Here is a 24,465-nt window from a genome sequence, read left to right on the forward strand (position 1 = left end):
CGCTCCAGGTGTGACAGTGCTGTCAGTCAGACTCCCAGTGCGCAGCAGTCTGATCCGCTCCAGGTGTGACAGTGCTGTCAGACCCCCAGTGCGCAGCAGTCTGATCCGCTCCAGGTGTGACAGTGCTGTCAGTCAGACTCCCAGTGCGCAGCAGTCTGATCCGCTCCAGGTGTGACAGTGCTGTCAGTCAGACTACCAGTGCGCAGCAGTCTGATCCGCTCCAGGTGTGACAGTGCTGTCAGTCAGACTCCCAGTGCGCAGCAGTCTGATCCGCTCCAGGTGTGAGTGCTGTCAGTCAGACTCCCAGTGCGCAGCAGTCTGATCCGCTCCAGGTGTGACAGTGCTGTCAGTCAGACTCCCAGTGCGCAGCAGTCTGATCCGCTCCAGGTGTGACAGTGCTGTCAGACTCCCAGTGCGCAGCAGTCTGATCCGCTCCAGGTGTGACAGTGCTGTCAGACTCCCAGTGCGCAGCAGTCTGATCCGCTCCAGGTGTGACAGTGCTGTCAGTCAGACTCCCAGTGCGCAGCAGTCTGATCCGCTCCAGGTGTGACAGTGCTGTCAGACTCCCAGTGCGCAGCAGTCTGATCCGCTCCAGGTGTGACAGTGCTGTCAGTCAGACTCCCAGTGTGCAGCAGTCTGATCCGCTCCAGGTGTGACAGTGCAGTCAGACTCCCAGTGCGCAGCAGTCTGATCCGCTCCAGGTGTGACAGTGCTGTCAGACCCCCAGTGCGCAGCAGTCTGATCCGCTCCAGGTGTGACAGTGCTGTCAGTCAGACTCCCAGTGCGCAGCAGTCTGATCCGCTCCAGGTGTGACAGTGCTGTCAGTCAGACTCCCAGTGTGCAGCAGTCTGATCCGCTCCAGGTGTGACAGTGCTGTCAGACTCCCAGTGCGCAGCAGTCTGATCCGCTCCAGGTGTGACAGTGCTGTCAGACTCCCAGTGCGCAGCAGTCTGATCCGCTCCAGGTGTGACAGTGCTGTCAGACTCCAGGTTTACACTCTCTGTCTGACACAAGGACACACAATGTCACACACTGGTGTACAGCGGTGGTTTGGTTTTGCGTGTGTTTGCAAAACAAATTTCACTCTCCGCGCGCTCTTCCACGGGAGGTGGGGTGGTGTGGATGAGGGGGAGGAGGAGGAGGAGGGGGAGGGGAGACTGGGAACAAGAGAGGGAGGGTAATAGTAACACCGCGAGCCCGCACCCCCGCCCATCTGCGCCTGTCCGGCCGCCCAGGGCGCCACGGGTCCACACCCGGACCGCCCTCGCTCGGACCGGCGGCAGACACGACTCTCTCTCTCTCTCTCTCTCACACACACACACACGCACACACACGCGCACAGAGGACACGCAGTCACGCCGCGCCTGCGCGTCAGTGTACGAGCGCTCCCCCACAGCGAGCCGAACCGCCGGCCGGACCGCCGCTGCTGAGGACGAGCCGCCGGCGCCGCTGCCCGAGCTGAGGCGAAGGACAGTCAGACAGAGGGAGACGCGCCGCCATCTTCTCCATCACCAGCAGCATCAGGACCATCCTCCTCCACACACCCCCGCCGCACGCGCGCGCACACGCAGCAGCCGCGAGAGCCGCCCTGCCCGCGCGGAGCTGTCCCACGCCGCCCGTGTCGCGGATCGCCGGAGCAGGTCAGTGCCTGTGCGCGGTTCCTGGAGCCCGAGCGCTCGTGATGCTCAGGACACTCCCGCCTCGTGTCGCGCGCCTCTGGGGTCTCCTGCGCGCGCGGCGCAATGCGCCTTTTTCCCTCGCTCGCTGGGGGGGCGGGGGGGGTGTGTGTGTCTGTGGCGGGCCGGCCCGTGCCGCCTGTCGCGATCACGGGTCCCTGTCGGCGACAGCGGGCGCGGGGCAGAGGCGGGGGTCGGAGAACTGCTTCACCGAGGTTCACCAGCTGAGATTGAGCGAATCGCGAGCACGAGCCCGGCTGCTTCACCGAGGTTTCCTGTCCTGTTTATTTCCTGATGAAGAAATCCCAGCTTCCTGTCCCAAGCCCTGTCTCCTGTCCCACACTGTGTCATTATCACTGTTCCTCAGGCTGGGACAGGAGATCACACACTGTATTATTATTATTGAGAGACAGGCTCACTGTCTGTTCCTCAGGCTGGGACAGGAGATCACACACTGTATTATTATTATTGAGAGACAGGCTCACTGTCTGTTCCTCAGGCTGGGACAGGAGATCACACACTGTATTATTATTATTGAGAGACGGGCTCACTGTCTGTTCCTCAGGCTGGGACAGGAGATCACACACTGTATTATTATTATTGAGAGACAGGCTCACTGTCTGTTCCTCAGGCTGGGACAGGAGATCACACACTGTATTATTATTATTGAGAGACAGGCTCACTGTCTGTTCCTCAGGCTGGGACAGGAGATCACACACTGTATTATTATTATTGAGAGACGGGCTCACTGTTCCTCAGGCTGGGACAGGAGATCACACACTGTATTATTATTATTGAGAGACGGGCTCACTGTTCCTCAGGCTGGGACAGGAGATCACACACTGTATTATTATTATTGAGAGACGGGCTCACTGTTCCTCAGGCTGGGACAGGAGATCACACACTGTATTATTATTATTGAGAGACGGGCTCACTGTCTGTTCCTCAGGCTGGGACAGGAGATCACACACTGTATTATTATTATTGAGAGACAGGCTCACTGTCTGTTCCTCAGGCTGGGACAGGAGATCACACACTGTATTATTATTATTGAGAGACGGGCTCACTGTCTGTTCCTCAGGCTGGGACAGGAGATCACACACTGTATTATTATTATTATTGAGAGACAGGCTCACTGTCTGTTCCTCAGGCTGGGACAGGAGATCACACACTGTATTATTATTATTGAGAGATAGGCTCACTGTTCCTCAGGCTGGGACAGGACATCACACACTGTATTATTATTATTGAGAGATGGGCTCACTGTCTGTTCCTCAGGCTGGGACAGGAGATCACATACTGGGCTGCCAGTTCAACTGAGTTCCCTCCTCCCTCTCCCAGTAGGATTGGGACCCATTGTGATTCTTGCAGGTGGGGGAATTCTGGGATTAGCTATGTTAATTTGAGGAATAATGTTTCTCTCATCTGTCCTCTCTGGACAGCCAGGTCTGCCTGTGTCCAGTGTGTGTGTCCAGGCTGTGGTCACTGAGCCTGTCCTCTCTGGACAGCCAGGTCTGCCTGTGTCCAGTGTGTGTGTCCAGGCTGTGGTCACTGAGCCTGTCCTCTCTGGACAGCCAGGTCTGCCTGTGTCCAGTGTGTGTGTCCAGGCTGTGGTCACTGAGCCTGTCCTCTCTGGACAGCCAGGTCTGCCTGTGTCCAGTGTGTGTGTCCAGGCTGTGGTCACTGAGCCTGTCCTCTCTGGGCAGCCAGGTCTGCCTGTGTCCAGTGTGTGTGTCCAGGCTGTGGTCACTGAGCCTGTACTTCGTCAGGGTCTGTTTCTGTTTGTTGTTTCTTATCTTGGTCAGATATTCGGCTAGTGTGTATTGTCTGTTTAAGGTTCTGTAGCATTCCAGTTTATGTTGTGTTTGTGTGTGTGTGTCCCAGTGTGTGAGATATTGCTGTTTGATCTGTGCTGTGATGTGGTTGAGTCTGGGTTGTGGTGCTCTAGCAGTGCTGTCCTGAGGCTGGTTAGTGTTGGTGTGGCTCAGGTCGGTGAGCCTCAGGACCAGCTGGCTCAGGGGGATCTCTCTCTCTCTCTCTCTCTCTCTCTCTCTCTCTCTCTCTCTCTCTCTCTCTCTCCAGCGCCCCGGAGCAGCTGGGAGATCCGGCACCTCCCCCTAATCCCACTCCCCCTCCCGGGACATCATCCGGGCCCGAGCCAGGCCGAGCCTTCAGCTGACCCAGAGACATCAGGAGCAGGAGGGAGACTGACTGACGGGAGAGAGAGACGAGATCGGCAGTACAGAAGAGAAGGAGAGAGGGAGAGAGAGAGACAGAGAGAGAGAGAGCTCCTCCGGCCATATTCCCTCTCGGCTAATTCAGATCATCGCGGGATCCGAACAGCATCCCAGTAAAATACCACGATCCCGACCCGCCCGGGGCTGCGATCCAGACGGAGGCGGATTTCTGCAGCCGGAGAGCGGCTCCCGTTGTATTACTGTGACTCGGTCTGCTTCAGCACAAGCCCACCCCTCCTCCTCCTCCTGCTCCTCCTCCTCCTCCTCTCTCCCCGGCTCCTTCGCCCGCCGCCGGGAAGAGGACGGAGATATCCGACAGGAGCGGGTCCGGGCTCGGCGGCGGAGGCCCGCAGCGAGAGACGGAGAGAGCCGGGCGGGCCGGGGCAGGACAGGGGGCCGGGGGCAGGAGCGGGGGGCAGGAACAGGGGGCAGGAGCGGGGGGCAGGACAGGGGGCGGGGAGGAGGGACTGAGGGCAACGGCGAGATTTGCTAGTGGAAACAAAACGAGACATTTTTTTTAAAATTATTGTTCGTCTTCGTCGCTGCCGTTTCGATTGGTGAACTTTAACGAGTACTGCCGGGGCAATACTACTAATAATAGGAATATTACTACTACCGTAATAATACTAGTAGTAATAATGGGGTTTTTTTCACACTAGCCGGCGGGGGGCGGGGAAGACTGTGTTTGAAACACAAAAACAAAGCAGTGCCGCACGCTTGCCGTGTCTCAGAGAACTGGGATTTTATTGATCAAACAATTTGAAATAAACAAACGAGTAAACAACCAACCAACCAAACAAACAAACAACTTAGAGACGCAGCCGGGGCTCGCGAGCGCGGCCGTTAACGGCCGAAACGGCAGGAAAACAAACAGGCGGGAAGGCGAGAGAAAATCACGACACCCGACACGGGGCCGCTCGTCGTGCGTGTCCGTGTCCGCCCGTGTGAGGCACAGAGCCGGACCGAGCCCCCCTCCCCGCCCCGGCACCATGCTGGCCACCCTGGCCGCCGGCTCCCTCTTCTTCCCCGGCCTGTTCGTGCTGAGCAAGCGCTGTCTCCGGCGCCTGCCCGCCCTGCGCTGGGGCGAAGCGGACGCCGTGATAGTGTCTGCGAGGTGAGCGAGAGACGGGTTAATACACACACACTGACTGACTGGACTCACTGAGAGAGAGAGGGGGGTTAGTACAGACACACTGACTGACTGGACTCACTGAGAGAGAGAGACGGGTTAATACACACACACTGACTGGACTCACTGAGAGAGAGAGGGGTTAGTACACACACACTGACTGGACTCACTGAGAGAGAGAGAGGGGTTAATACACACACACTGACTGGACACTCCAGTACATTAACACTGCACTGAGAGAGAGAGGGGTTCATACAGACACACTGACTGGACACTCCAGTACATTAACACTGCACTGAGAGAGAGGGGGGTTAATACAGACACACTGACTGGACACTCCAGTACATTAACACTGCACTGAGAGAGAGAGAGGGGTTAATACACACACACTGACTGGACACTCCAGTACATTAACACTGCACTGAGAGAGGGAGAGGGGTTAATACACACACACTGACTGGACACTCCAGTACATTAACACTGCACTGAGAGAGAGAGAGGGGTTAATACACACACACTGACTGGACACTCCAGTACATTAACACTGCACTGAGAGAGAGGGGTTAATACACACACACTGACTGGACACTCCTGTACATTAACACTGCACTGAGAGAGAGAGGGGTTAATACACACACACTGACTGGACACTCCAGTACATTAACACTGCACTGAGAGAGAGAGGGGTTAATACACACACACTGACTGGACACTCCAGTACATTAACACTGCACTGAGAGAGAGAGAGGGGTTAATACACACACACTGACTGGACACTCCTGTACATTAACACTGCACTGAGAGAGAGAGGGGTTAATACACACACTGACTGGACACTCCAGTACATGAACACTGCACTGAGAGAGAGAGGGGTTAATACACACACTGACTGGACACTCCAGTGCAATTAAGATCTGCTCTCTCTGTCTGTGTCCAGGCTGGTTTCGTCCATCCAAGCCATCATGGCGTCGACAGCTGGTTACATCATTGCCACTTCCTGCGATGACATCATCGAGGACCAGTGAGTACCCCGATGACATCACTCTCCTCTCGCCCTCGAGTTTTAATTGTCCTGGTAAAGACACGCTGCTGGGGGGGTCCTGGTTATCCTGGATAGGACACACTACTGTACACAGAGAGGGGTGGGAGTGTGGAACAAGCTGAGACCCTGACTTCTCTCAGGACACAGCTGGATGAGACTCTCCAGACAGGACAGGAGACTCTACTGTACACAGAGAGGGGTAGGAGTGTGGAACAAGCTGATACCCTGACTTCTCTCAGGACACAGCTGGATGAGACACTCCAGTCAGGACAGGAGGCTCTACTGTACACAGAGAGGGGTGGGGGTGTGGAACAAGCTGATACCCTGACTTCTCTCAAGACTCAGCTGGATGAGACACTCAGATAAATTAACTACTAACTACCACGCTAAACAGGCACATTGGCCTCTTGTGATCAGTAACCTTTCTTGAGCTTTTTTAACTCCTGACTGTCTGTCACCAACCCCACTGAGCAGGTCTGGGATCAACTCACCCATCCCTGTACAACACAGAGCCTGAGAGAGTCAGGGCCTGACCAGTCACACACACACACACACACCCCACTGAGCACGTCTGGGATCAACTCACCCATCCCTGAACAACACAGAGCCTGAGAGAGTCAGGGCCTGACCAGTCACACACACACACACACCCCACTGAGCACGTCTGGGATCAACTCACCCATCCCTGAACAACACAGAGCCTGAGAGAGTCAGGGCCTGACCAGTCACACACACACACACACCCCACTGAGCACGTCTGGGATCAACTCACCCATCCCTGAACAACACAGAGCCTGAGAGAGTCAGGGCCTGACCAGTCACACACACACACACACACACCCCACTGAGCACGTCTGGGATCAACTCACCCATCCCTGAACAACACAGAGCCTGAGAGAGTCAGGGCCTGACCAGTTTGTTCATGTTCAGCCTACTGTCTGTGGATTAATACTGTCTGTAAAGAGGTGTTTGGTCATGAATCCTCCTAGTTGCACAGACATCACAGCCTGACACGTGTGTCTTCGACTTCACTGCAGTCTGAGTCTCTGTCGCTCTCTCTTCCTCTGCCTCAACATCAACCTTTCGTCCTTCTTAATCTAATTAGATCCCAACCTAATTAGCTTATGCGAATGAAATCCACAGTGTTAAGGGATTGTAATCCTTTGTGTCTCCATTAACCTCTCTCAGTGCAGTGTTAATGTACTGGAGTGTCCAGTCAGTGTGTGTGTATTAACCCCTCTCTCTCTCAGTGCAGTGTTCATGTACTGGAGTGTCCAGTGTGACTGTATTAACCCTTCTCTCTCAGTGCAGTGTTAATGTACTGGAGTGTCCAGTCAGTGTGTCTGTATTAACCCCTCTCTCTCTCAGTGCAGTGTTAATGTACTGGAGTGTCCAGTCAGTGTGTCTGTATTAACCCCTCTCTCTCTCAGTGCAGTGTTCATGTACTGGAGTGTCCAGTCAGTGTGTCTGTATGAACCCCTCTCTCTCAGTGCAGTGTTAATGTACTGGAGTGTCCAGTCAGTGTGTGTGTATTAACCCCTCTCTCTCTCAGTGCAGTGTTAATGTACTGGAGTGTCCAGGCTATGACTGTGTCTATATTAACCCCTCTCTCTCTATCTGTTTCGTAGACACTGGCTGACCAGCTCCTACATCCTCTTCGCTGTACCTTACTTCATCTATGATATCTATGCCATGTTCATGTGCTACTGGCACAAGCTGCAGGTCAAAGGTCATGGCTCTGGCCCAGGCACGCTAACGACAGCTCTGCGGAGCTACTTGCGCCGAGAGTTTCTCATGGTGCTGCATCACGTTGTGATGGTGACCGTCTGCTTCCCCGTCTCTGTGGTAACTGGGCTCTGTCACCTTCAACTAACTGTAGTATCTGCATGGCTCTCTCTCTGACTAGATCTGTCTCTCTCAGTGCAGTGTTCATGTACTGGAGTGTCCAGTGTGACTGTATTAACCCCTCTCTCAGTGCAGTGTTAATGTACTGGAGTGTCCAGTCAGTGTGTGTGTATTAACCCCTCTCTCTCAGTGCAGTGTTAATGTACTGGAGTGTCCAGTGTGACTGTATTAACCCTTCTCTCTCAGTGCAGTGTTCATGTACTGGAGTGTCCAGTGTGACTGTATTAACCCCTCTCTCTCAGTGCAGTGTAAATGGGGAACTGCAACATTTTTTGGGGGTGTTAGTAAGAATTAGTAACTTGTAAAACCTCAAAATTCCACAACAAACTAGACAACATTTAAAGGCCATGTTCTGTGATTCAGAGTCCCGCAGCAGATGTCTGGTGATGTGCTGCGGCCCTTTTCCACTGTAAACAAGCAGGATTGTAAGGACACCTCTTTTAATCCAACAGACACATTACTTTCGATTTCAGCACGTTTTTACCGACAAATACTGTTTACTTATTACCTTGTTGGTGAAATATCTCCTGCACAAACTGTACGTATTCGCTCATATATTGCAGTTCATCAGTCAGTACAGGGACTAGTGAGCAGGAAGGGCCTCATCATGTCACAGTACATCAAGTGTACAGGGACTAGTGAGCAGGAAGGGCCTCATCACATCACAGTTCATCAGTCAGTACAGGGACTAGTGAGCAGGAAGGGCCTCTTCACATCACAGTACATCAGTCAGTACAGGGACTAGTGAGCAGGAAGGGCCTCTTCACATCACAGTACACCAATCAGTACAGGGACTAGTGAGCAGGAAGGGCCTCTTCACATCACAGTACACCAGTCAGTACAGGGAATAGTGAGCAGGAAGAGCCTCTTCACATCACAGTACACCAGTCAGTACAGGGACTAGTGAGCAGGAAGGGCCTCTTCACATCACAGTACACCAGTCAGTACAGGGACTAGTGAGCAGGAAGGGCCTCTTCACATCACAGTACATCAGTCAGTACAGGGACTAGTGAGCAGGAAGGGCCTCTTCACATCACAGTACACCAGTCAGTACAGGGACTAGTGAGCAGGAAGGGCCTCTTCACATCACAGTACACCAGTCAGTACAGGGACTAGTGAGCAGGAAGGGCCTCATCACATCACAGTACACCAGTCAGTACAGGGACTAGTGAGCAGGAAGGGCCTCATCACATCACAGTACACCAGTCAGTACAGGGACTAGTGAGCAGGAAGGGCAGCTTCACATCACAGTACATCAAGTGTACAGGGACTAGTGAGCAGGAAGGGCCGCTTCACATCTCAGTACATCAAGTGTACAGGGACTAGTGAGCAGGAAGGGTTGCTTCACATCACAGTACATCAAGTGTACAGGGACTAGTGAGCAGGAAGGGCCGCTTCACATCACAGTACATCAGTCAGCACAGGGACTAGTGAGCAGGAAGGGCCTCTTCACATCACAGTACATCAGTCAGTACAGGGACTAGTGAGCAGGAAGGGCCTCATCACATCACAGTACACCAGTCAGTACAGGGACTAGTGAGCAGGAAGGGCCTCTTCACATCACAGTACACCAGTCAGTACAGGGACTAGTGAGCAGGAAGGGCCTCATCACATCACAGTACACCAGTCAGTACAGGGACTAGTGAGCAGGAAGGGCCTCATCACATCACAGTACACCAGTCAGTACAGGGACTAGTGAGCAGGAAGGGCAGCTTCACATCACAGTACATCAAGTGTACAGGGACTAGTGAGCAGGAAGGGCCGCTTCACATCTCAGTACATCAAGTGTACAGGGACTAGTGAGCAGGAAGGGTTGCTTCACATCACAGTACATCAAGTGTACAGGGACTAGTGAGCAGGAAGGGCCGCTTCACATCACAGTACATCAGTCAGCACAGGGACTAGTGAGCAGGAAGGGCCTCTTCACATCACAGTACATCAGTCAGTACAGGGACTAGTGAGCAGGAAGGGCCTCTTCACATCACAGTACATCAGTCAGTACAGGGACTAGTGAGCAGGAAGGACCTCTTCACATCACAGTACACCAGTCAGTACAGGGACTAGTGAGCAGGAAGGGCCTCTTCACATCACAGTACATCAGTCAGTACAGGGACTAGTGAGCAGGAAGGGCCTCTTTACATCACAGTACACCAGTCAGTACAGGGACTAGTGAGCAGGAAGGGCCTCTTCACATCACAGTACATCAGTCAGTACAGGGACTAGTGAGCAGGAAGAGCCTCTTGACATCACAGTACACCAGTCAGTACAGGGACTAGTGAGCAGGAAGGGCCTCTTCGCATCACAGTACACCAGTCAGTACAGGGACTAGTGAGCAGGAAGGGCCTCTTCACATCACAGTACATCAGTCAGTACAGGGACTAGTGAGCAGGAAGAGCCTCTTGACATCACAGTACACCAGTCAGTACAGGGACTAGTGAGCAGGAAGGGCCTCTTCACATCACAGTACATCAGTCAGTACAGGGACTAGTGAGCAGGAAGAGCCTCTTGACATCACAGTACACCAGTCAGTACAGGGACTAGTGAGCAGGAAGGGCCTCATCACATCACAGTACACCAGTCAGTACAGGGACTAGTGAGCAGGAAGGGCAGCTTCACATCACAGTACATCAAGTGTACAGGGACTAGTGAGCAGGAAGGGCCGCTTCACATCTCAGTACATCAAGTGTACAGGGACTAGTGAGCAGGAAGGGTTGCTTCACATCACAGTACATCAAGTGTACAGGGACTAGTGAGCAGGAAGGGCCGCTTCACATCACAGTACATCAGTCAGCACAGGGACTAGTGAGCAGGAAGGGCCTCTTCACATCACAGTACATCAGTCAGTACAGGGACTAGTGAGCAGGAAGGGCCTCTTCACATCACAGTACATCAGTCAGCACAGGGACTAGTGAGCAGGAAGGGCCTCATCACATCACAGTACATCAGTCAGTACAGGGACTAGTGAGCAGGAAGGGCTGCTTCACATCACAGTACACCAATCAGTACAGGGACTAGTGAGCAGGAAGGGCCGCTTCACATCACAGTACATCAGTCAGTACAGGGACTAGTGAGCAGGAAGGGCCTCTTCACATCACAGTACACCAGTCAGCACAGGGACTAGTGAGCAGGAAGGGCCTCTTCACATCACAGTACACCAGTCAGCACAGGGACTAGTGAGCAGGAAGGGCCGCTTCACATCACAGTACATCAAGTGTACAGGGACTAGTGAGCAGGAAGGGCCGCTTCACATCTCAGTACATCAAGTGTACAGGGACTAGTGAGCAGGAAGGGTTGCTTCACATCACAGTACATCAAGTGTACAGGGACTAGTGAGCAGGAAGGGCCGCTTCACATCACAGTACATCAGTCAGCACAGGGACTAGTGAGCAGGAAGTGCCACATCACAGTACATCAGTCAGTACAGGGACTAGTAAGCAGGAAGGGCCTCATCACGTCAGAGTACACTAGTCAGTACAGGGACTAGTGAACAGGAAAGGAGGCTTCACATTACAGTACACCAATCAGTACAGGGACTAGTGATCAGGAAGTGTCGCTTCACATCACAGTACACCAGTCAGTACAGGGACTAGTGAGCAGGAAGGGCCGCTTCACATCACAGTACATCAGTCAGCACAGGGACTAGTGAGCAGGAAGGGCTGCTTCATGTCACAGTACACCAGTCAGTACAGGGACTAGTGAGCAGAAAGGGCTGCTTCATGTCACAGTACACGGACCAGTGAACAGGAACGGCAAATTCATATCACAGTCCATCAGACATGTACAGTGCCTAGTAAGCAGGAAGGGCCTCTTCACATCACAGTACACTAGTCAGTACAGTGACTAGTGATCAGGAAGGGCCTCATCACGTCACAGTACACTAGTCAGTACAGGGACTAGTGAGCAGGAAGGGCCTCATCACGTCACAGTACACTAGTCAGTGCAGGAAGGGCTGCTTCATGTCACAGTACACCAGTCAGTACAGGGACTAGTGAGCAGGAAGGGCCTCATCACGTCACCGTACATCAAGTGTACAGGGACTAGTGAGCAGGAAGGGCCTCATCACATCACAGTACATCAGTCAGTACAGTGACTAGTGAGCAGGAAAGGCTGTGATTTTGTGAATACATGGTGACTTACAGCACTTTCACAAAGTTCACAAATTTTCTGCTGAATTCGAAATTGGTCCGTTTTTTCCAAAACGTCAAGAATTTTGACGAGCTTTACAAGCTGGACTGAGAAACAGGGAAGGCAGTTCTCCTTTAGTCTTCCTAGCCGATTGTCCAGTCAGTCTTTAACCCCCCTCTCTCTCTCTCTCTGTCTGTCTCTCAGTTCTGGCGTCAGGGAAGAGGAGACTACTTCCAGGGCTGCATGTTCCTGGCGGAGCTCAGCACGCCCTCTGTCTGCCTGGGGAAGATCCTGATCCAGGTGAGAGTCCGGATCAAACGGGGAACTGGGCCAGACCCTGCCCTCCTGTGTCTGGATTCAGGGAAAAGCTTGTTTCACACCCCCACCACCCTCTGTGTACAGTAGAAAGTAGAGCCTCCTGCCCTGAGCAGAGGGTCTCATCCAGGTTTCTTTCTCTCTGTCCCTGACCTGTGTGTAGTGGGACTGCTGTGTTTCAGGGGGCTGGAGTGGGTCTCTCCTGTGGGATCTCTGGGCACAGTGGGTTAAACTCTGCTCTCGGAGGTGTAGGGCCTGTCGCCGTGGAGAGGCTGCAGATCTGTGGGTGTGTGTGAGGCAGGATTAGTGAGCACTTGTTTGCACAGTCACTGCAACCCAAACACCTGCTCCAGTTCCAAATGTAGGAGCACCTGGGTGACAGTGATCCCACTGTCCTGCTCTCCCTCCTCCTGACCCTTACAATCGGCTTATACAGGGGAATCTGGGGCTCCTGTCTCTGTACACACCTGCACTGGCTTTTATAAGAGACTCTGGGGCTCCTGTCTCTGTACACACCTGCACTGGCTTTTATAAGAGACTCTGGGGCTCCTGTCTCTGTACACACCTGCACTGGCTTTTATAAGAGACTCTGGGGCTCCTGTCTCTGTACACACCTGCACTGGCTTTTATAAGAGACTCTGGGGCTCCTGTCTCTGTACACACCTGCACTGGCTTTTATAAGAGACTCTGGGGCTCCTGTCTCTGTACACACCTGCACCTGCTTTTATAAGAGACTCTGGGGCTCCTGTCTCTGTACACACCTGCACTGGCTTTTATAAGAGACTCTGGGGCTCCTGTCTCTGTACACACCTGCACTGGCTTTTATAAGAGACTCTGGGGCTCCTGTCTCTGTACACACCTGCACCTGCTTTTATAAGAGACTCTGGGGCTCCTGTCTCTGTACACACCTGCACCTGCTTTTATAAGAGACTCTGGGGCTCCTGTCTCTGTACACACCTGCACTGGCTTTTATAAGAGACTCTGGGGCTCCTGTCTCTGTACACACCTGCACCTGCTTTTATAAGAGACTCTGGGGTGATTGTCTCTTGAAAAACATGTGTTTGTTACTTTATGTGGCTGTTTCACTTCCTGCTGTGCTTCTATTTTTAATTTTCACCTGGAGAAGATTATGAGCTCAAATCTCTCGGGGCTTTTCTTTAATTAGATGAGCCATTTATGTTTAATTGAGCTCGTGTTCTCTCAGTGCAGTGTTAATGTACTGGAGTGTCCAGTCAGTGTGTGTGTATTAACCCCTCTCTCTCAGTGCAGTGTTAATGTACTGGAGTGTCCAGTCAGTGTGTGTGTATGAACCCCCCTCTCTCTCAGTGCAGTGTTAATGTACTGGAGTGTCCAGTCAGTGTGTGTGTATTAACCCCTCTCTCTCTCAGTGCAGTGTTAATGTACTGGAGTGTCCAGTCAGTGTGTGTGTGTGTATTAACCCCTCTCTCTCAGTGCAGTGTTAATGTACTGGAGTGTCCAGTCAGTGTGTCTGTATGAACCCCTCTCTCTCTCAGTGCAGTGTTGATGTACTGGAGTGTCAGTCAGTGTGTCTGTATGAACCCCTCTCTCTCTCAGTGCAGTGTTCATGTACTGGAGTGTCAGTCAGTGTGTCTGTATGAACCCCTCTCTCTCTCAGTGCAGTGTTAATGTACTGGAGTGTCCAGTCAGTGTGTCTGTATGAACCCCTCTCTCTCTCAGTGCAGTGTTGATGTACTGGAGTGTCCAGTCAGTGTGTCTGTATGAACCCCTCTCTCTCTCAGTGCAGTGTTCATGTACTGGAGTGTCAGTCAGTGTGTCTGTATGAACCCCTCTCTCTCTCAGTGCAGTGTTAATGTACTGGAGTGTCCAGTCAGTGTGTCTGTATGAACCCCTCTCTCTCTCAGTGCAGTGTTGATGTACTGGAGTGTCCAGTCAGTGTGTCTGTATGAACCCCTCTCTCTCTCAGTGCAGTGTTAATGTACTGGAGTGTCCAGTCAGTGTGTCTGTATGAACCCCTCTCTCTCTCAGTGCAGTGTTAATGTACTGAAGTGTCCAGTCAGTGTGTGTGTATGAACCCCTCTCTCTCAGTGCAGTGTTGATGTACTGGAGTGTCAGTCAGTGTGTCTGTATGAACCCCTCTCTCTCTCAGTGCAGTGTTAATGTACTGGAGTGTCCAGTCAGTGTGTCTGTATGAACCCCTCTCTCTCTCAGTGCAGTGTTAATGTACTGAAGTGTCCAGTCAGTGTGTCTGTATTAACCCCTCTCTCTCTCAGTGCAGTGTTGATGTACTGGAGTGTCCAGTCAGTGTATCTGTATTAACCCCTCTCTCTCTCAGTGAAGTGTTAATGTACTGGAGTGTCAAGTCAGTGTGTCTGTATTAACCCCCCTCTCTCTCTCAGTGCAGTGTTAATGTACTGGAGTGTCCAGTCAGTGTGTCTGTATTAACCCCTCTCTCTCTCAGTGCAGTGTTCATGTACTGGAGTGTCCAGTCAGTGTGTCTGTATGAACCCCCCTCTCTCTCTCAGTGCAGTGTTAATGTACTGGAGTGTCCAGTCAGTGTGTGTGTATTAACCCCTCTCTCTCTCAGTGCAGTGTTAATGTACTGGAGTGTCCAGTCAGTGTGTGTGTATTAACCCCTCTCTCTCAGTGCAGTGTTAATGTACTGGAGTGTCCAGTCAGTGTGTGTGTATGAACCCCCCTCTCTCTCAGTGCAGTGTTAATGTACTGGAGTGTCCAGTCAGTGTGTGTGTATTAACCCCTCTCTCTCTCAGTGCAGTGTTAATGTACTGGAGTGTCCAGTCAGTGTGTGTGTGTATTAACCCCTCTCTCTCAGTGCAGTGTTAATGTACTGGAGTGTCCAGTCAGTGTGTCTGTATGAACCCCTCTCTCTCTCAGTGCAGTGTTGATGTACTGGAGTGTCAGTCAGTGTGTCTGTATGAACCCCTCTCTCTCTCAGTGCAGTGTTCATGTACTGGAGTGTCAGTCAGTGTGTCTGTATGAACCCCTCTCTCTCTCAGTGCAGTGTTAATGTACTGGAGTGTCCAGTCAGTGTGTCTGTATGAACCCCTCTCTCTCTCAGTGCAGTGTTGATGTACTGGAGTGTCCAGTCAGTGTGTCTGTATGAACCCCTCTCTCTCTCAGTGCAGTGTTCATGTACTGGAGTGTCAGTCAGTGTGTCTGTATGAACCCCTCTCTCTCTCAGTGCAGTGTTAATGTACTGGAGTGTCCAGTCAGTGTGTCTGTATGAACCCCTCTCTCTCTCAGTGCAGTGTTGATGTACTGGAGTGTCCAGTCAGTGTGTCTGTATGAACCCCTCTCTCTCTCAGTGCAGTGTTAATGTACTGGAGTGTCCAGTCAGTGTGTCTGTATGAACCCCAGTCAGTGTGTGTGTATGAACCCCTCTCTCTCAGTGCAGTGTCTGTATGAACCCCTCTCTCTCTCAGTGCAGTGTTAATGTACTGGAGTGTCCAGTCAGTGTGTCTGTATGAACCCCAGTCAGTGTGTGTGTATGAACCCCTCTCTCTCAGTGCAGTGTTGATGTACTGGAGTGTCAGTCAGTGTGTCTGTATGAACCCCTCTCTCTCTCAGTGCAGTGTTAATGTACTGGAGTGTCCAGTCAGTGTGTCTGTATGAACCCCTCTCTCTCTCAGTGCAGTGTTAATGTACTGAAGTGTCCAGTCAGTGTGTCTGTATTAACCCCTCTCTCTCTCAGTGCAGTGTTGATGTACTGGAGTGTCCAGTCAGTGTATCTGTATTAACCCCTCTCTCTCTCAGTGAAGTGTTAATGTACTGGAGTGTCAAGTCAGTGTGTCTGTATTAACCCCCCTCTCTCTCTCAGTGCAGTGTTAATGTACTGGAGTGTCCAGTCAGTGTGTCTGTATTAACCCCTCTCTCTCTCAGTGCAGTGTTCATGTACTGGAGTGTCCAGTCAGTGTGTCTGTATGAACCCCCCTCTCTCTCTCAGTGCAGTGTTAATGTACTGGAGTGTCCAGTCAGTGTGTGTGTATTAACCCCTCTCTCTCTCAGTGCAGTGTTCATGTACTGGAGTGTCCAGTCAGTGTGTGTGTATTAACCCCTCTCTCTCAGTGCAGTGTTAATGTACTGGAGTGTCCAGTCAGTGTGTGTGTATGAACCCCCCTCTCTCTCAGTGCAGTGTTAATGTACTGGAGTGTCCAGTCAGTGTGTGTGTATTAACCCCTCTCTCTCTCAGTGCAGTGTTAATGTACTGGAGTGTCCAGTCAGTGTGTGTGTGTATTAACCCCTCTCTCTCAGTGCAGTGTTAATGTACTGGAGTGTCCAGTCAGTGTGTCTGTATGAACCCCTCTCTCTCTCAGTGCAGTGTTGATGTACTGGAGTGTCAGTCAGTGTGTCTGTATGAACCCCTCTCTCTCTCAGTGCAGTGTTCATGTACTGGAGTGTCAGTCAGTGTGTCTGTATGAACCCCTCTCTCTCTCAGTGCAGTGTTGATGTACTGGAGTGTCAGTCAGTGTGTCTGTATGAACCCCTCTCTCTCTCAGTGCAGTGTTCATGTACTGGAGTGTCCAGTCAGTGTATCTGTATTAACCCCTCTCTCTCTCAGTGCAGTGTTAATGTACTGGAGTGTCCAGTCAGTGTGTCTGTATGAACCCCTCTCTCTCTCAGTGCAGTGTTCATGTACTGAAGTGTCCAGTCAGTGTGTCTGTATTAACCCCTCTCTCTCTCAGTGCAGTGTTGATGTACTGGAGTGTCCAGTCAGTGTATCTGTATTAACCCCTCTCTCTCTCAGTGAAGTGTTAATGTACTGGAGTGTCAAGTCAGTGTGTCTGTATTAACCCCCCTCTCTCTCTCAGTGCAGTGTTAATGTACTGGAGTGTCCAGTCAGTGTGTCTGTATTAACCCCTCTCTCTCTCAGTGCAGTGTTCATGTACTGGAGTGTCCAGTCAGTGTGTCTGTATGAACCCCCCTCTCTCTCTCAGTGCAGTGTTAATGTACTGGAGTGTCCAGTCAGTGTGTCTGTATTAACCCCTCTCTCTCTCAGTGCAGTGTTAATGTACTGGAGTGTCCAGTCAGTGTGTGTGTATTAACCCCTCTCTCTCTCAGTGCAGTGTTAATGTACTGGAGTGTCCAGTCAGTGTGTGTGTATTAACCCCTCTCTCTCTCAGTGCAGTGTTCATGTACTGGAGTGTCCAGTCAGTGTGTGTGTATTAACCCCTCTCTCTCTCAGTGCAGTGTTAATGTACTGGAGTGTCCAGTCAGTGTGTCTGTATTAACCCCTCTCTCTCTCTCAGTGCAGTGTTAATGTACTGGAGTGTCCAGTCAGTGTGTCTGTATTAACCCCTCTCTCTCTCAGTGCAGTGTTCATGTACTGGAGTGTCCAGTCAGTGTGTCTGTATGAACCCCCCTCTCTCTCTCAGTGCAGTGTTAATGTACTGGAGTGTCCAGTCAGTGTGTCTGTATTAACCCCTCTCTCTCTCAGTGCAGTGTTAATGTACTGGAGTGTCCAGTCAGTGTGTGTGTATTAACCCCTCTCTCTCTCAGTGCAGTGTTAATGTACTGGAGTGTCCAGTCAGTGTGTGTGTATTAACCCCTCTCTCTCTCAGTGCAGTGTTCATGTACTGGAGTGTCCAGTCAGTGTGTGTGTATTAACCCCTCTCTCTCTCAGTGCAGTGTTAATGTACTGGAGTGTCCAGTCAGTGTGTCTGTATTAACCCCTCTCTCTCTCTCAGTGCAGTGTTAATGTACTGGAGTGTCCAGTCAGTGTGTCTGTATGAACCCCTCTCTCTCTCAGTGCAGTGTTAATGTACTGGAGTGTCCAGTCAGTGTGTGTGTATTAACCCCTCTCTCTCTCAGTGCAGTGTTAATGTACTGGAGTGTCCAGTCAGTGTGTCTGTATTAACCCCTCTCTCTCTCTCAGTGCAGTGTTAATGTCCTGGAGTGTCCAGTCAGTGTGTGTGTATGAACCCCTCTCTCTCTCTCAGTGCAGTGTTAATGTACTGGAGTGTCCAGTCAGTGTGTGTGTATGAACCCCTCTCTCTCTCAGTGCAGTGTTGATGTCCTGACCTGTCTCTCTCTCTGTCTCTCTGCAGTATAAGCAGCAGCACACCCTGCTGCACAAGGTGAACGGCGCCCTGATGCTGGTCACCTTCTTCCTGTGCCGGATCCTGCTCTTCCCCTACCTGTACTGGGCCTACGGGCGCCACGCGGGCCTGCCGGTGCACCTGGTGCCCGCCTCGCTGCCCTGGTACTGCAACCTGGGCGCCGCGCTGCTCATGGCCCCACAGGTGTACTGGTTCACGCTCATCTGCCGGGGGGCGCTGCGGCTCTTCCGCTCGCGGCCCCGCGGGGGGCCCCCGCCCGGCCCGGCCCCGCCCTCCTCCTCCTCGCCCGGCTGGGGGAAGGACTGTGAGCACAGCAACGCCAACGGGTACAGCGCGCTGGACAGAGAGGACACCACCCACTGAGAGAGAGAGGGGTTAATACACACACCGACTGGACACTGGGGGAGAGAGGGGTTAATACACACACTGACTGGACACTCCAGTACATTAACACTGCACTGAGAGAGAGAGAGGGGTTAATACAGACACACTGACTGGACACTCCAGTACATTAACACTGCACTGAGAGAGAGAGGGGTTAATACACACACACTGACTGGACACTCCAGTACATGAACACTGCACTGAGAGAGAGAGAGGGGTTAATACACACACACTGACTGGACACTCCAGTACATTAACACTGCACTGAGAGAGAGAGGGGTTAATACAGACACACTGACTGGACACTCCAGTACATTAACACTGCACTGAGAGAGAGAGAGGGGTTAATACACACACACTGACTGGACACTCCAGTACATTAACACTGCACTGAGACAGAGAGAGGGGTTAATACACACACACCTACTGGACACTCCAGTACATTAACACTGCACTGAGAGAGAGAGGGGTTAATACACACACACTGACTGGACACTCCAGTACATGAACACTGCACTGAGAGAGAGAGAGGGGTTAATACAGACACACTGACTGGACACTCCAGTACATTAACACTGCACTGAGAGAGAGAGGGGTTCATACAGACACACTGACTGGACACTCCAGTACATTAACACTGCACTGAGAGAGAGAGGGGTTAATACACACACACTGACTGGACACTGGGGGAGAGAGGGGTTAATACACACACACTGACTGAACACTGAGGGAGAGAGGGGTTAATACACACACCGACTGGACACTGAGGGAGAGAGGGGTTAATACACACACCGACTGGACACTGAGGGAGAGACGGGTTAATACACACACCGACTGGACACTGAGAGAGAAAGGGGTTAATACACACACCGACTGGACACTGGGGGAGAGAGGGGTTCATACACACACACCGACTGGACACTGAGAGAGAGAGAAGTTAATACACACACACCGACTGGACATTGAGGGAGAGAGGGGTTAATACACACACCGACTGGACACTGAGAGAGAGAGGGGTTAATACACACACACTGACTGGACATTGAGGGAGAGAGGGGTTAATACACACACACTGACTGGACACTGAGGGAGAGAGGGGTTAATACACACATACTGACTGGACACTGAGGGAGAGAGGGGTTAATACACACACCGACTGGACACTGAGGGAGAGAGGGGTTAATACAGACACACTGACTGGACACTCCAGTACATTAACACTGCACTGAGAGAGGGGTTAATACAGACACACTGACTGGAGACTCCAGTACATTAACACTGCACTGAGAGAGAGAGGGGTTCATACAGACACATTGACTGGACTCTCCAGTACATTAACACTGCACTGAGAGAGAGAGAGGGGTTAATACACACACACTGACTGGACAGTCCAGTACATTAACACTGCACTGAGAGAGAGAGGGGTTAATACAGACACACTGACTGGACACTCCAGTACATTAACACTGCACTGAGAGAGAGAGAGAGAGAGGATATGAGATATGATTGTATTAGTTTTGAAACACTACGTATGTATAAAATAGGAATTTCCTGTGTATATGGGTTCGTCTGGACAGGTTAGCTCTAGATTTCTGAACAATTGGAACAGCATTTTTGTTTTAACTGTTATTCTTTCTAGTTAGTGCATTTTCTGACAGGAGATTTTATGAGGTAGTTTTTATTAAGGAGTTTTTATTATGGAAGAAAAGGTGAACTACTTTGGTCTATTCTGCTTATTGTCTCCTGTTTCTCATAACAGGACTGGAGACACAGACAGTCCCTCAGTAATAAACACACACAGCAGGACAGGAGACACAGTGAGAGAGAGGAGATCACAGTGACTCCCTCAGTAATAAACACACACAACAGGACAGGAGACACAGTGAGAGAGGAAATCACAGACTCCCTCAGTAATAAACACACTCCGCAGAACAGGAGACACAGTGAGAGAGATCACAGACTGCCTCAGTAATAAACACCCTCTGCAGGACGGGAGACACAGTGAGAGAGGAGATCACAGTGACTCCCTCAGTAGTAAACACCCTCCGCAGGACGGGAGACACAGTGAGAGAGATGATGAGGGATCAGGTCGGAGGAGTGACTCAGTGGGAGTTGATGGGAGAAGTTCCCTGGACCGGTGCCGGACTCCTGTGTCTCCTGTGTCTCCGCTCGGATCGGCTGCAGCCTTCTGTCCTTCCTGCTCCTTTTCCTTGGACTCTCCCGGAGTTGGATTCCAGAGCTTGACCACTGACCTCTGCAGGGGAGTGACCACAGACTCTCCCAGAATCCAGTTCTCCTCTGTGCTGGCCGAGCTTGACCATTGACCACTGACCAGCGCCAGAGTCCAGTTCTCCACTGCGCTGGACAAGCTTGACCACTGACCACTGACCACTGCAGGGGAGTGACCCCGGACTCCCCAGAGTCCAGTTCTTCTCTGTGCTGGCCGAGCTTGACCACTGACCACTGAGCACTGACCAGCGCCAGAGTCCAGTTCTCCACTGCGCTGGACGAGCTTGACCACTGACCACTGACCACTGCAGGGGAGTGACACCGGACTCTCCGGATGCTCAGGATGACGACAAGGAAGACTCCCTTCCAGAGGAACTGGACAGTGTCTGGTCTTTGAGGGGCCTGGGCTCGGACCAGGAGTGGACACAGACACACTGACCCCTCCAGGACAGGACTGGACACAGACACACTGACCCCTCCAGGACCAGGACTGGACTGAGACACACTGACCCCTCCAGGAGCAGGACTGGACTGAGACACACTGACCCCTCCAGGACCAGGACTGGACTGAGACACACTGACCCCTCCAGGACAGGACTGGACAGCCCTGCTGCAGACACACTGACCCCTCCAGGACATGACTGGACACAGACACACACTGACCCCTCCAGGACAGGACTGGACACAGACACACTGACCCCTCCAGGACAGGACTGGACACAGACACACTGACCCCTCCAGGACCAGGACTGGACTGAGACCCACTGACCCCTCCAGGAGCAGGACTGGACTGAGACACACTGACCCCTCCAGGACAGGACTGGACAGCCCTGCTGCAGACACACTGACCCCTCCAGGAGCAGGACTGGACTGAGACACACTGACCCCTCCAGGAGCAGGACTGGACTGAGACCCACTGACCCCTCCAGGACCAGGACTGGACTGAGACACACTGACCCCTCCAGGAGCAGGACTGGACAGCCCTGCTGCAGACACACTGACCCCTCCAGGAGCAGGACTGGACAGCCCTGGCCTGCCATCTTGTCCTGACTGCTGAACTTGGAGCCACTTGAATTTGTCTGATAGATTGACTCTTCTTCCTGTACTATACCTCTGTATGTTTACGGATCTGTTGTGGGGTTATGGATACACAGTCGGGGTCACCACTGCTGTCAGGTGACCTGACCCCTCACACCTGGACCACTGGCACGAACCCCCCCTTCTCACCACAAGGTGGTGCAGCCCAGCGCAGGCTCTTCATGGGCGATGAAGGCAAACGGACCATTCCATTTCCCCAGGGGGGGGCAGGGCAGGGCAAGATCTGTAAAAAAAATCTGTCAAATTAATGTCTTGTAATAGGTGCTGGGGCCAGACTGACTGGGGCTCTCACTGATTTATTGATGACACACCCCTCAGCATGCACTGAGAGAGAGGGGTTAATACACACACACACTGACTGGACACTCCAGTACATTAACACTGCACTGAGAGAGAGGGGTTAATACACACACACACTGACTGGACACTCCAGTACATTAACACTGCACTGAGAGAGAGAGGGGTTAATATAGACACACTGACTGGACACTCCAGTACATTAACACTGCACTGAGAGAGAGAGGGGTTCATACACACACACTGACTGGACACTCCAGTACATTAACACTGCACTGAGAGAGAGAGAGGGGTTCATACACACACACTGACTGGACACTCCAGTACATTAACACTGCACTGAGAGAGAGGGGTTAATACACACACACACTGACTGGACACTCCAGTACATTAACACTGCACTGAGAGAGAGAGGGGTTCATACAGACACACTGACTGGACACTCCAGTACATTAACACTGCACTGAGAGAGAGAGGGGTTAATACACACACACTGACTGGACACTCCAGTACATTAACACTGCACTGAGAGAGAGAGGGGTTAATACAGACACACTGACTGGACACTCCAGTACAGTAACACTGCACTGAGAGAGAGAGGGGTTAATACACACACACTGACTGGACACTCCAGTACATTAACACTGCACTGAGAGAGAGAGGGGTTCATACAGACACGCTGACTGGACACTCCAGTACATTAACACTGCACTGAGAGAGAGAGGGGTTAATACAGACACACTGACTGGACACTCCAGTACATTAACACTGCACTGAGAGAGAGAGGGGTTAATACACACACACTGACTGGACACTCCAGTACATTAACACTGCACTGAGAGAGAGAGTGGTTAATACAGACACACTGACTGGACACTCCAGTACATTAACACTGCACTGAGAGAGAGGGGTTCATACAGACACACTGACTGGACACTCCAGTACATTAACACTGCACTGAGAGAGAGAGGGGTTAATACACACACACTGACTGGACACTCCAGTACATTAACACTGCACTGAGAGAGAGAGGGGTTAATACAGACACACTGACTGGACACTCCAGTACATTAACACTGCACTGAGAGAGAGGGGTTCATACAGACACACTGACTGGACACTCCAGTACATTAACACTGCACTGAGAGAGAGGGGTTAATACAGACACACTGACTGGACACTCCAGTACATGAACACTGCACTGAGAGAGGGGGGTTCATACAGACACACTGACTGGACACTCCAGTACATGAACACTGCACTGAGAGAGAGAGAGGGGTTAATACACACACACTGACTGGACACTCCAGTACATTAACACTGCACTGAGAGAGAGAGAGGGGTTAATACAGACACACTGACTGGACACTCCAGTACATTAACACTGCACTGAGAGATAGAGAGAGGAGTCAATACAGACACACTGACTGACAGACCCATGTCATTGAAGAAACCCAAGAACTAAATAGAAATTATTTACCTGTTTAGTAAACCACTTACATGCGGTGTGAGCCCGAGTTTAGGAAGAGTATTAAAACAATGTACTGTATATCTCAGTATTTATTTACCTATTTATTTGTCTCTTTAATTATTTATTTAAGTTCCCTGTACATGTACAGTATATATATTTCTATATCTGCTCCTGCTTGCTGTTTTCTGCGATATTAAAGCTGTATTGTTAATGTAATAACAATTTGCAACAATATACTCTGAACAGAATGTCTGTCTGCTGTCTGAGAGTCCTGTCTGGGGGTGAAGGAGACCTGTTCTGGACTGACGACTGACCAGGGAGACAGTCTGACACACTGACGACTGACCAGAGAGACAGTCTGACACACTGACGACTGACCAGAGAGACAGTCTGACACACTGACTGACACAGGAGACAGTCTGACACACTGACTGACACAGGAGACAGTCTGACACACTGACGACTGACCAGAGAGACAGTCTGACACTCTGACGACTGACC

At 51.6% G+C, this 24,465-nt stretch overlaps 1 protein-coding gene across 2 annotated transcripts; it reads left to right on the forward strand.

Moving 5' to 3' along the window:
• Nucleotides 1–1,110: 1,110 nt before the first annotated feature.
• LOC138238264 (ceramide synthase-like) lies at nucleotides 1,111–24,216 on the forward strand. Of its 2 annotated transcripts, XM_069188387.1 has the most exons (7): nucleotides 1,111–1,640; nucleotides 3,759–5,027; nucleotides 5,980–6,063; nucleotides 7,713–7,929; nucleotides 12,319–12,414; nucleotides 18,474–18,811; nucleotides 20,629–24,216. In XM_069188387.1, exons 2-7 carry the CDS (start codon nucleotides 4,903–4,905, stop codon nucleotides 20,708–20,710), a joined length of 942 nt encoding a protein of 313 aa, XP_069044488.1. In that variant the 5' UTR covers nucleotides 1,111–1,640; nucleotides 3,759–4,902; the 3' UTR covers nucleotides 20,711–24,216. The 2 variants fall into 2 exon arrangements, with proteins under 2 accessions (XP_069044488.1, XP_069044489.1); XM_069188388.1 differs by lacking the exon at nucleotides 20,629–24,216 and having other exon boundaries at nucleotides 1,115–1,640; nucleotides 18,474–20,586.
• The last annotated feature ends 249 nt before the right edge of the window (nucleotides 24,217–24,465 follow it).

Source organism: Lepisosteus oculatus, chromosome 4 (assembly GCF_040954835.1).
Source record: "Lepisosteus oculatus isolate fLepOcu1 chromosome 4, fLepOcu1.hap2, whole genome shotgun sequence".
In the NCBI taxonomy this organism is placed as follows: Eukaryota; Metazoa; Chordata; class Actinopteri; order Semionotiformes; family Lepisosteidae; genus Lepisosteus; species Lepisosteus oculatus.

What these genes read in the sequence shown, in the direction of transcription:
- LOC138238264 (XM_069188387.1), top strand. Translation starts at nt 4,903, where the DNA reads ATGCTGGCCACCCTGGCCGCCGGCTCCCTCTTCTTCCCCGGCCTGTTC. An exon ending in GATGACATCATCGAGGACCA is followed by an intron (nt 6,064 to 7,712) that starts GTGAGTACCCCG and finishes TCTGTTTCGTAG; the next exon opens with ACACTGGCTGACCAGCTCCT. An exon ending in GAGCACAGCAACGCCAACGG is followed by an intron (nt 18,812 to 20,628) that starts GTACAGCGCGCT and finishes TTCTCATAACAG; the next exon opens with GACTGGAGACACAGACAGTC.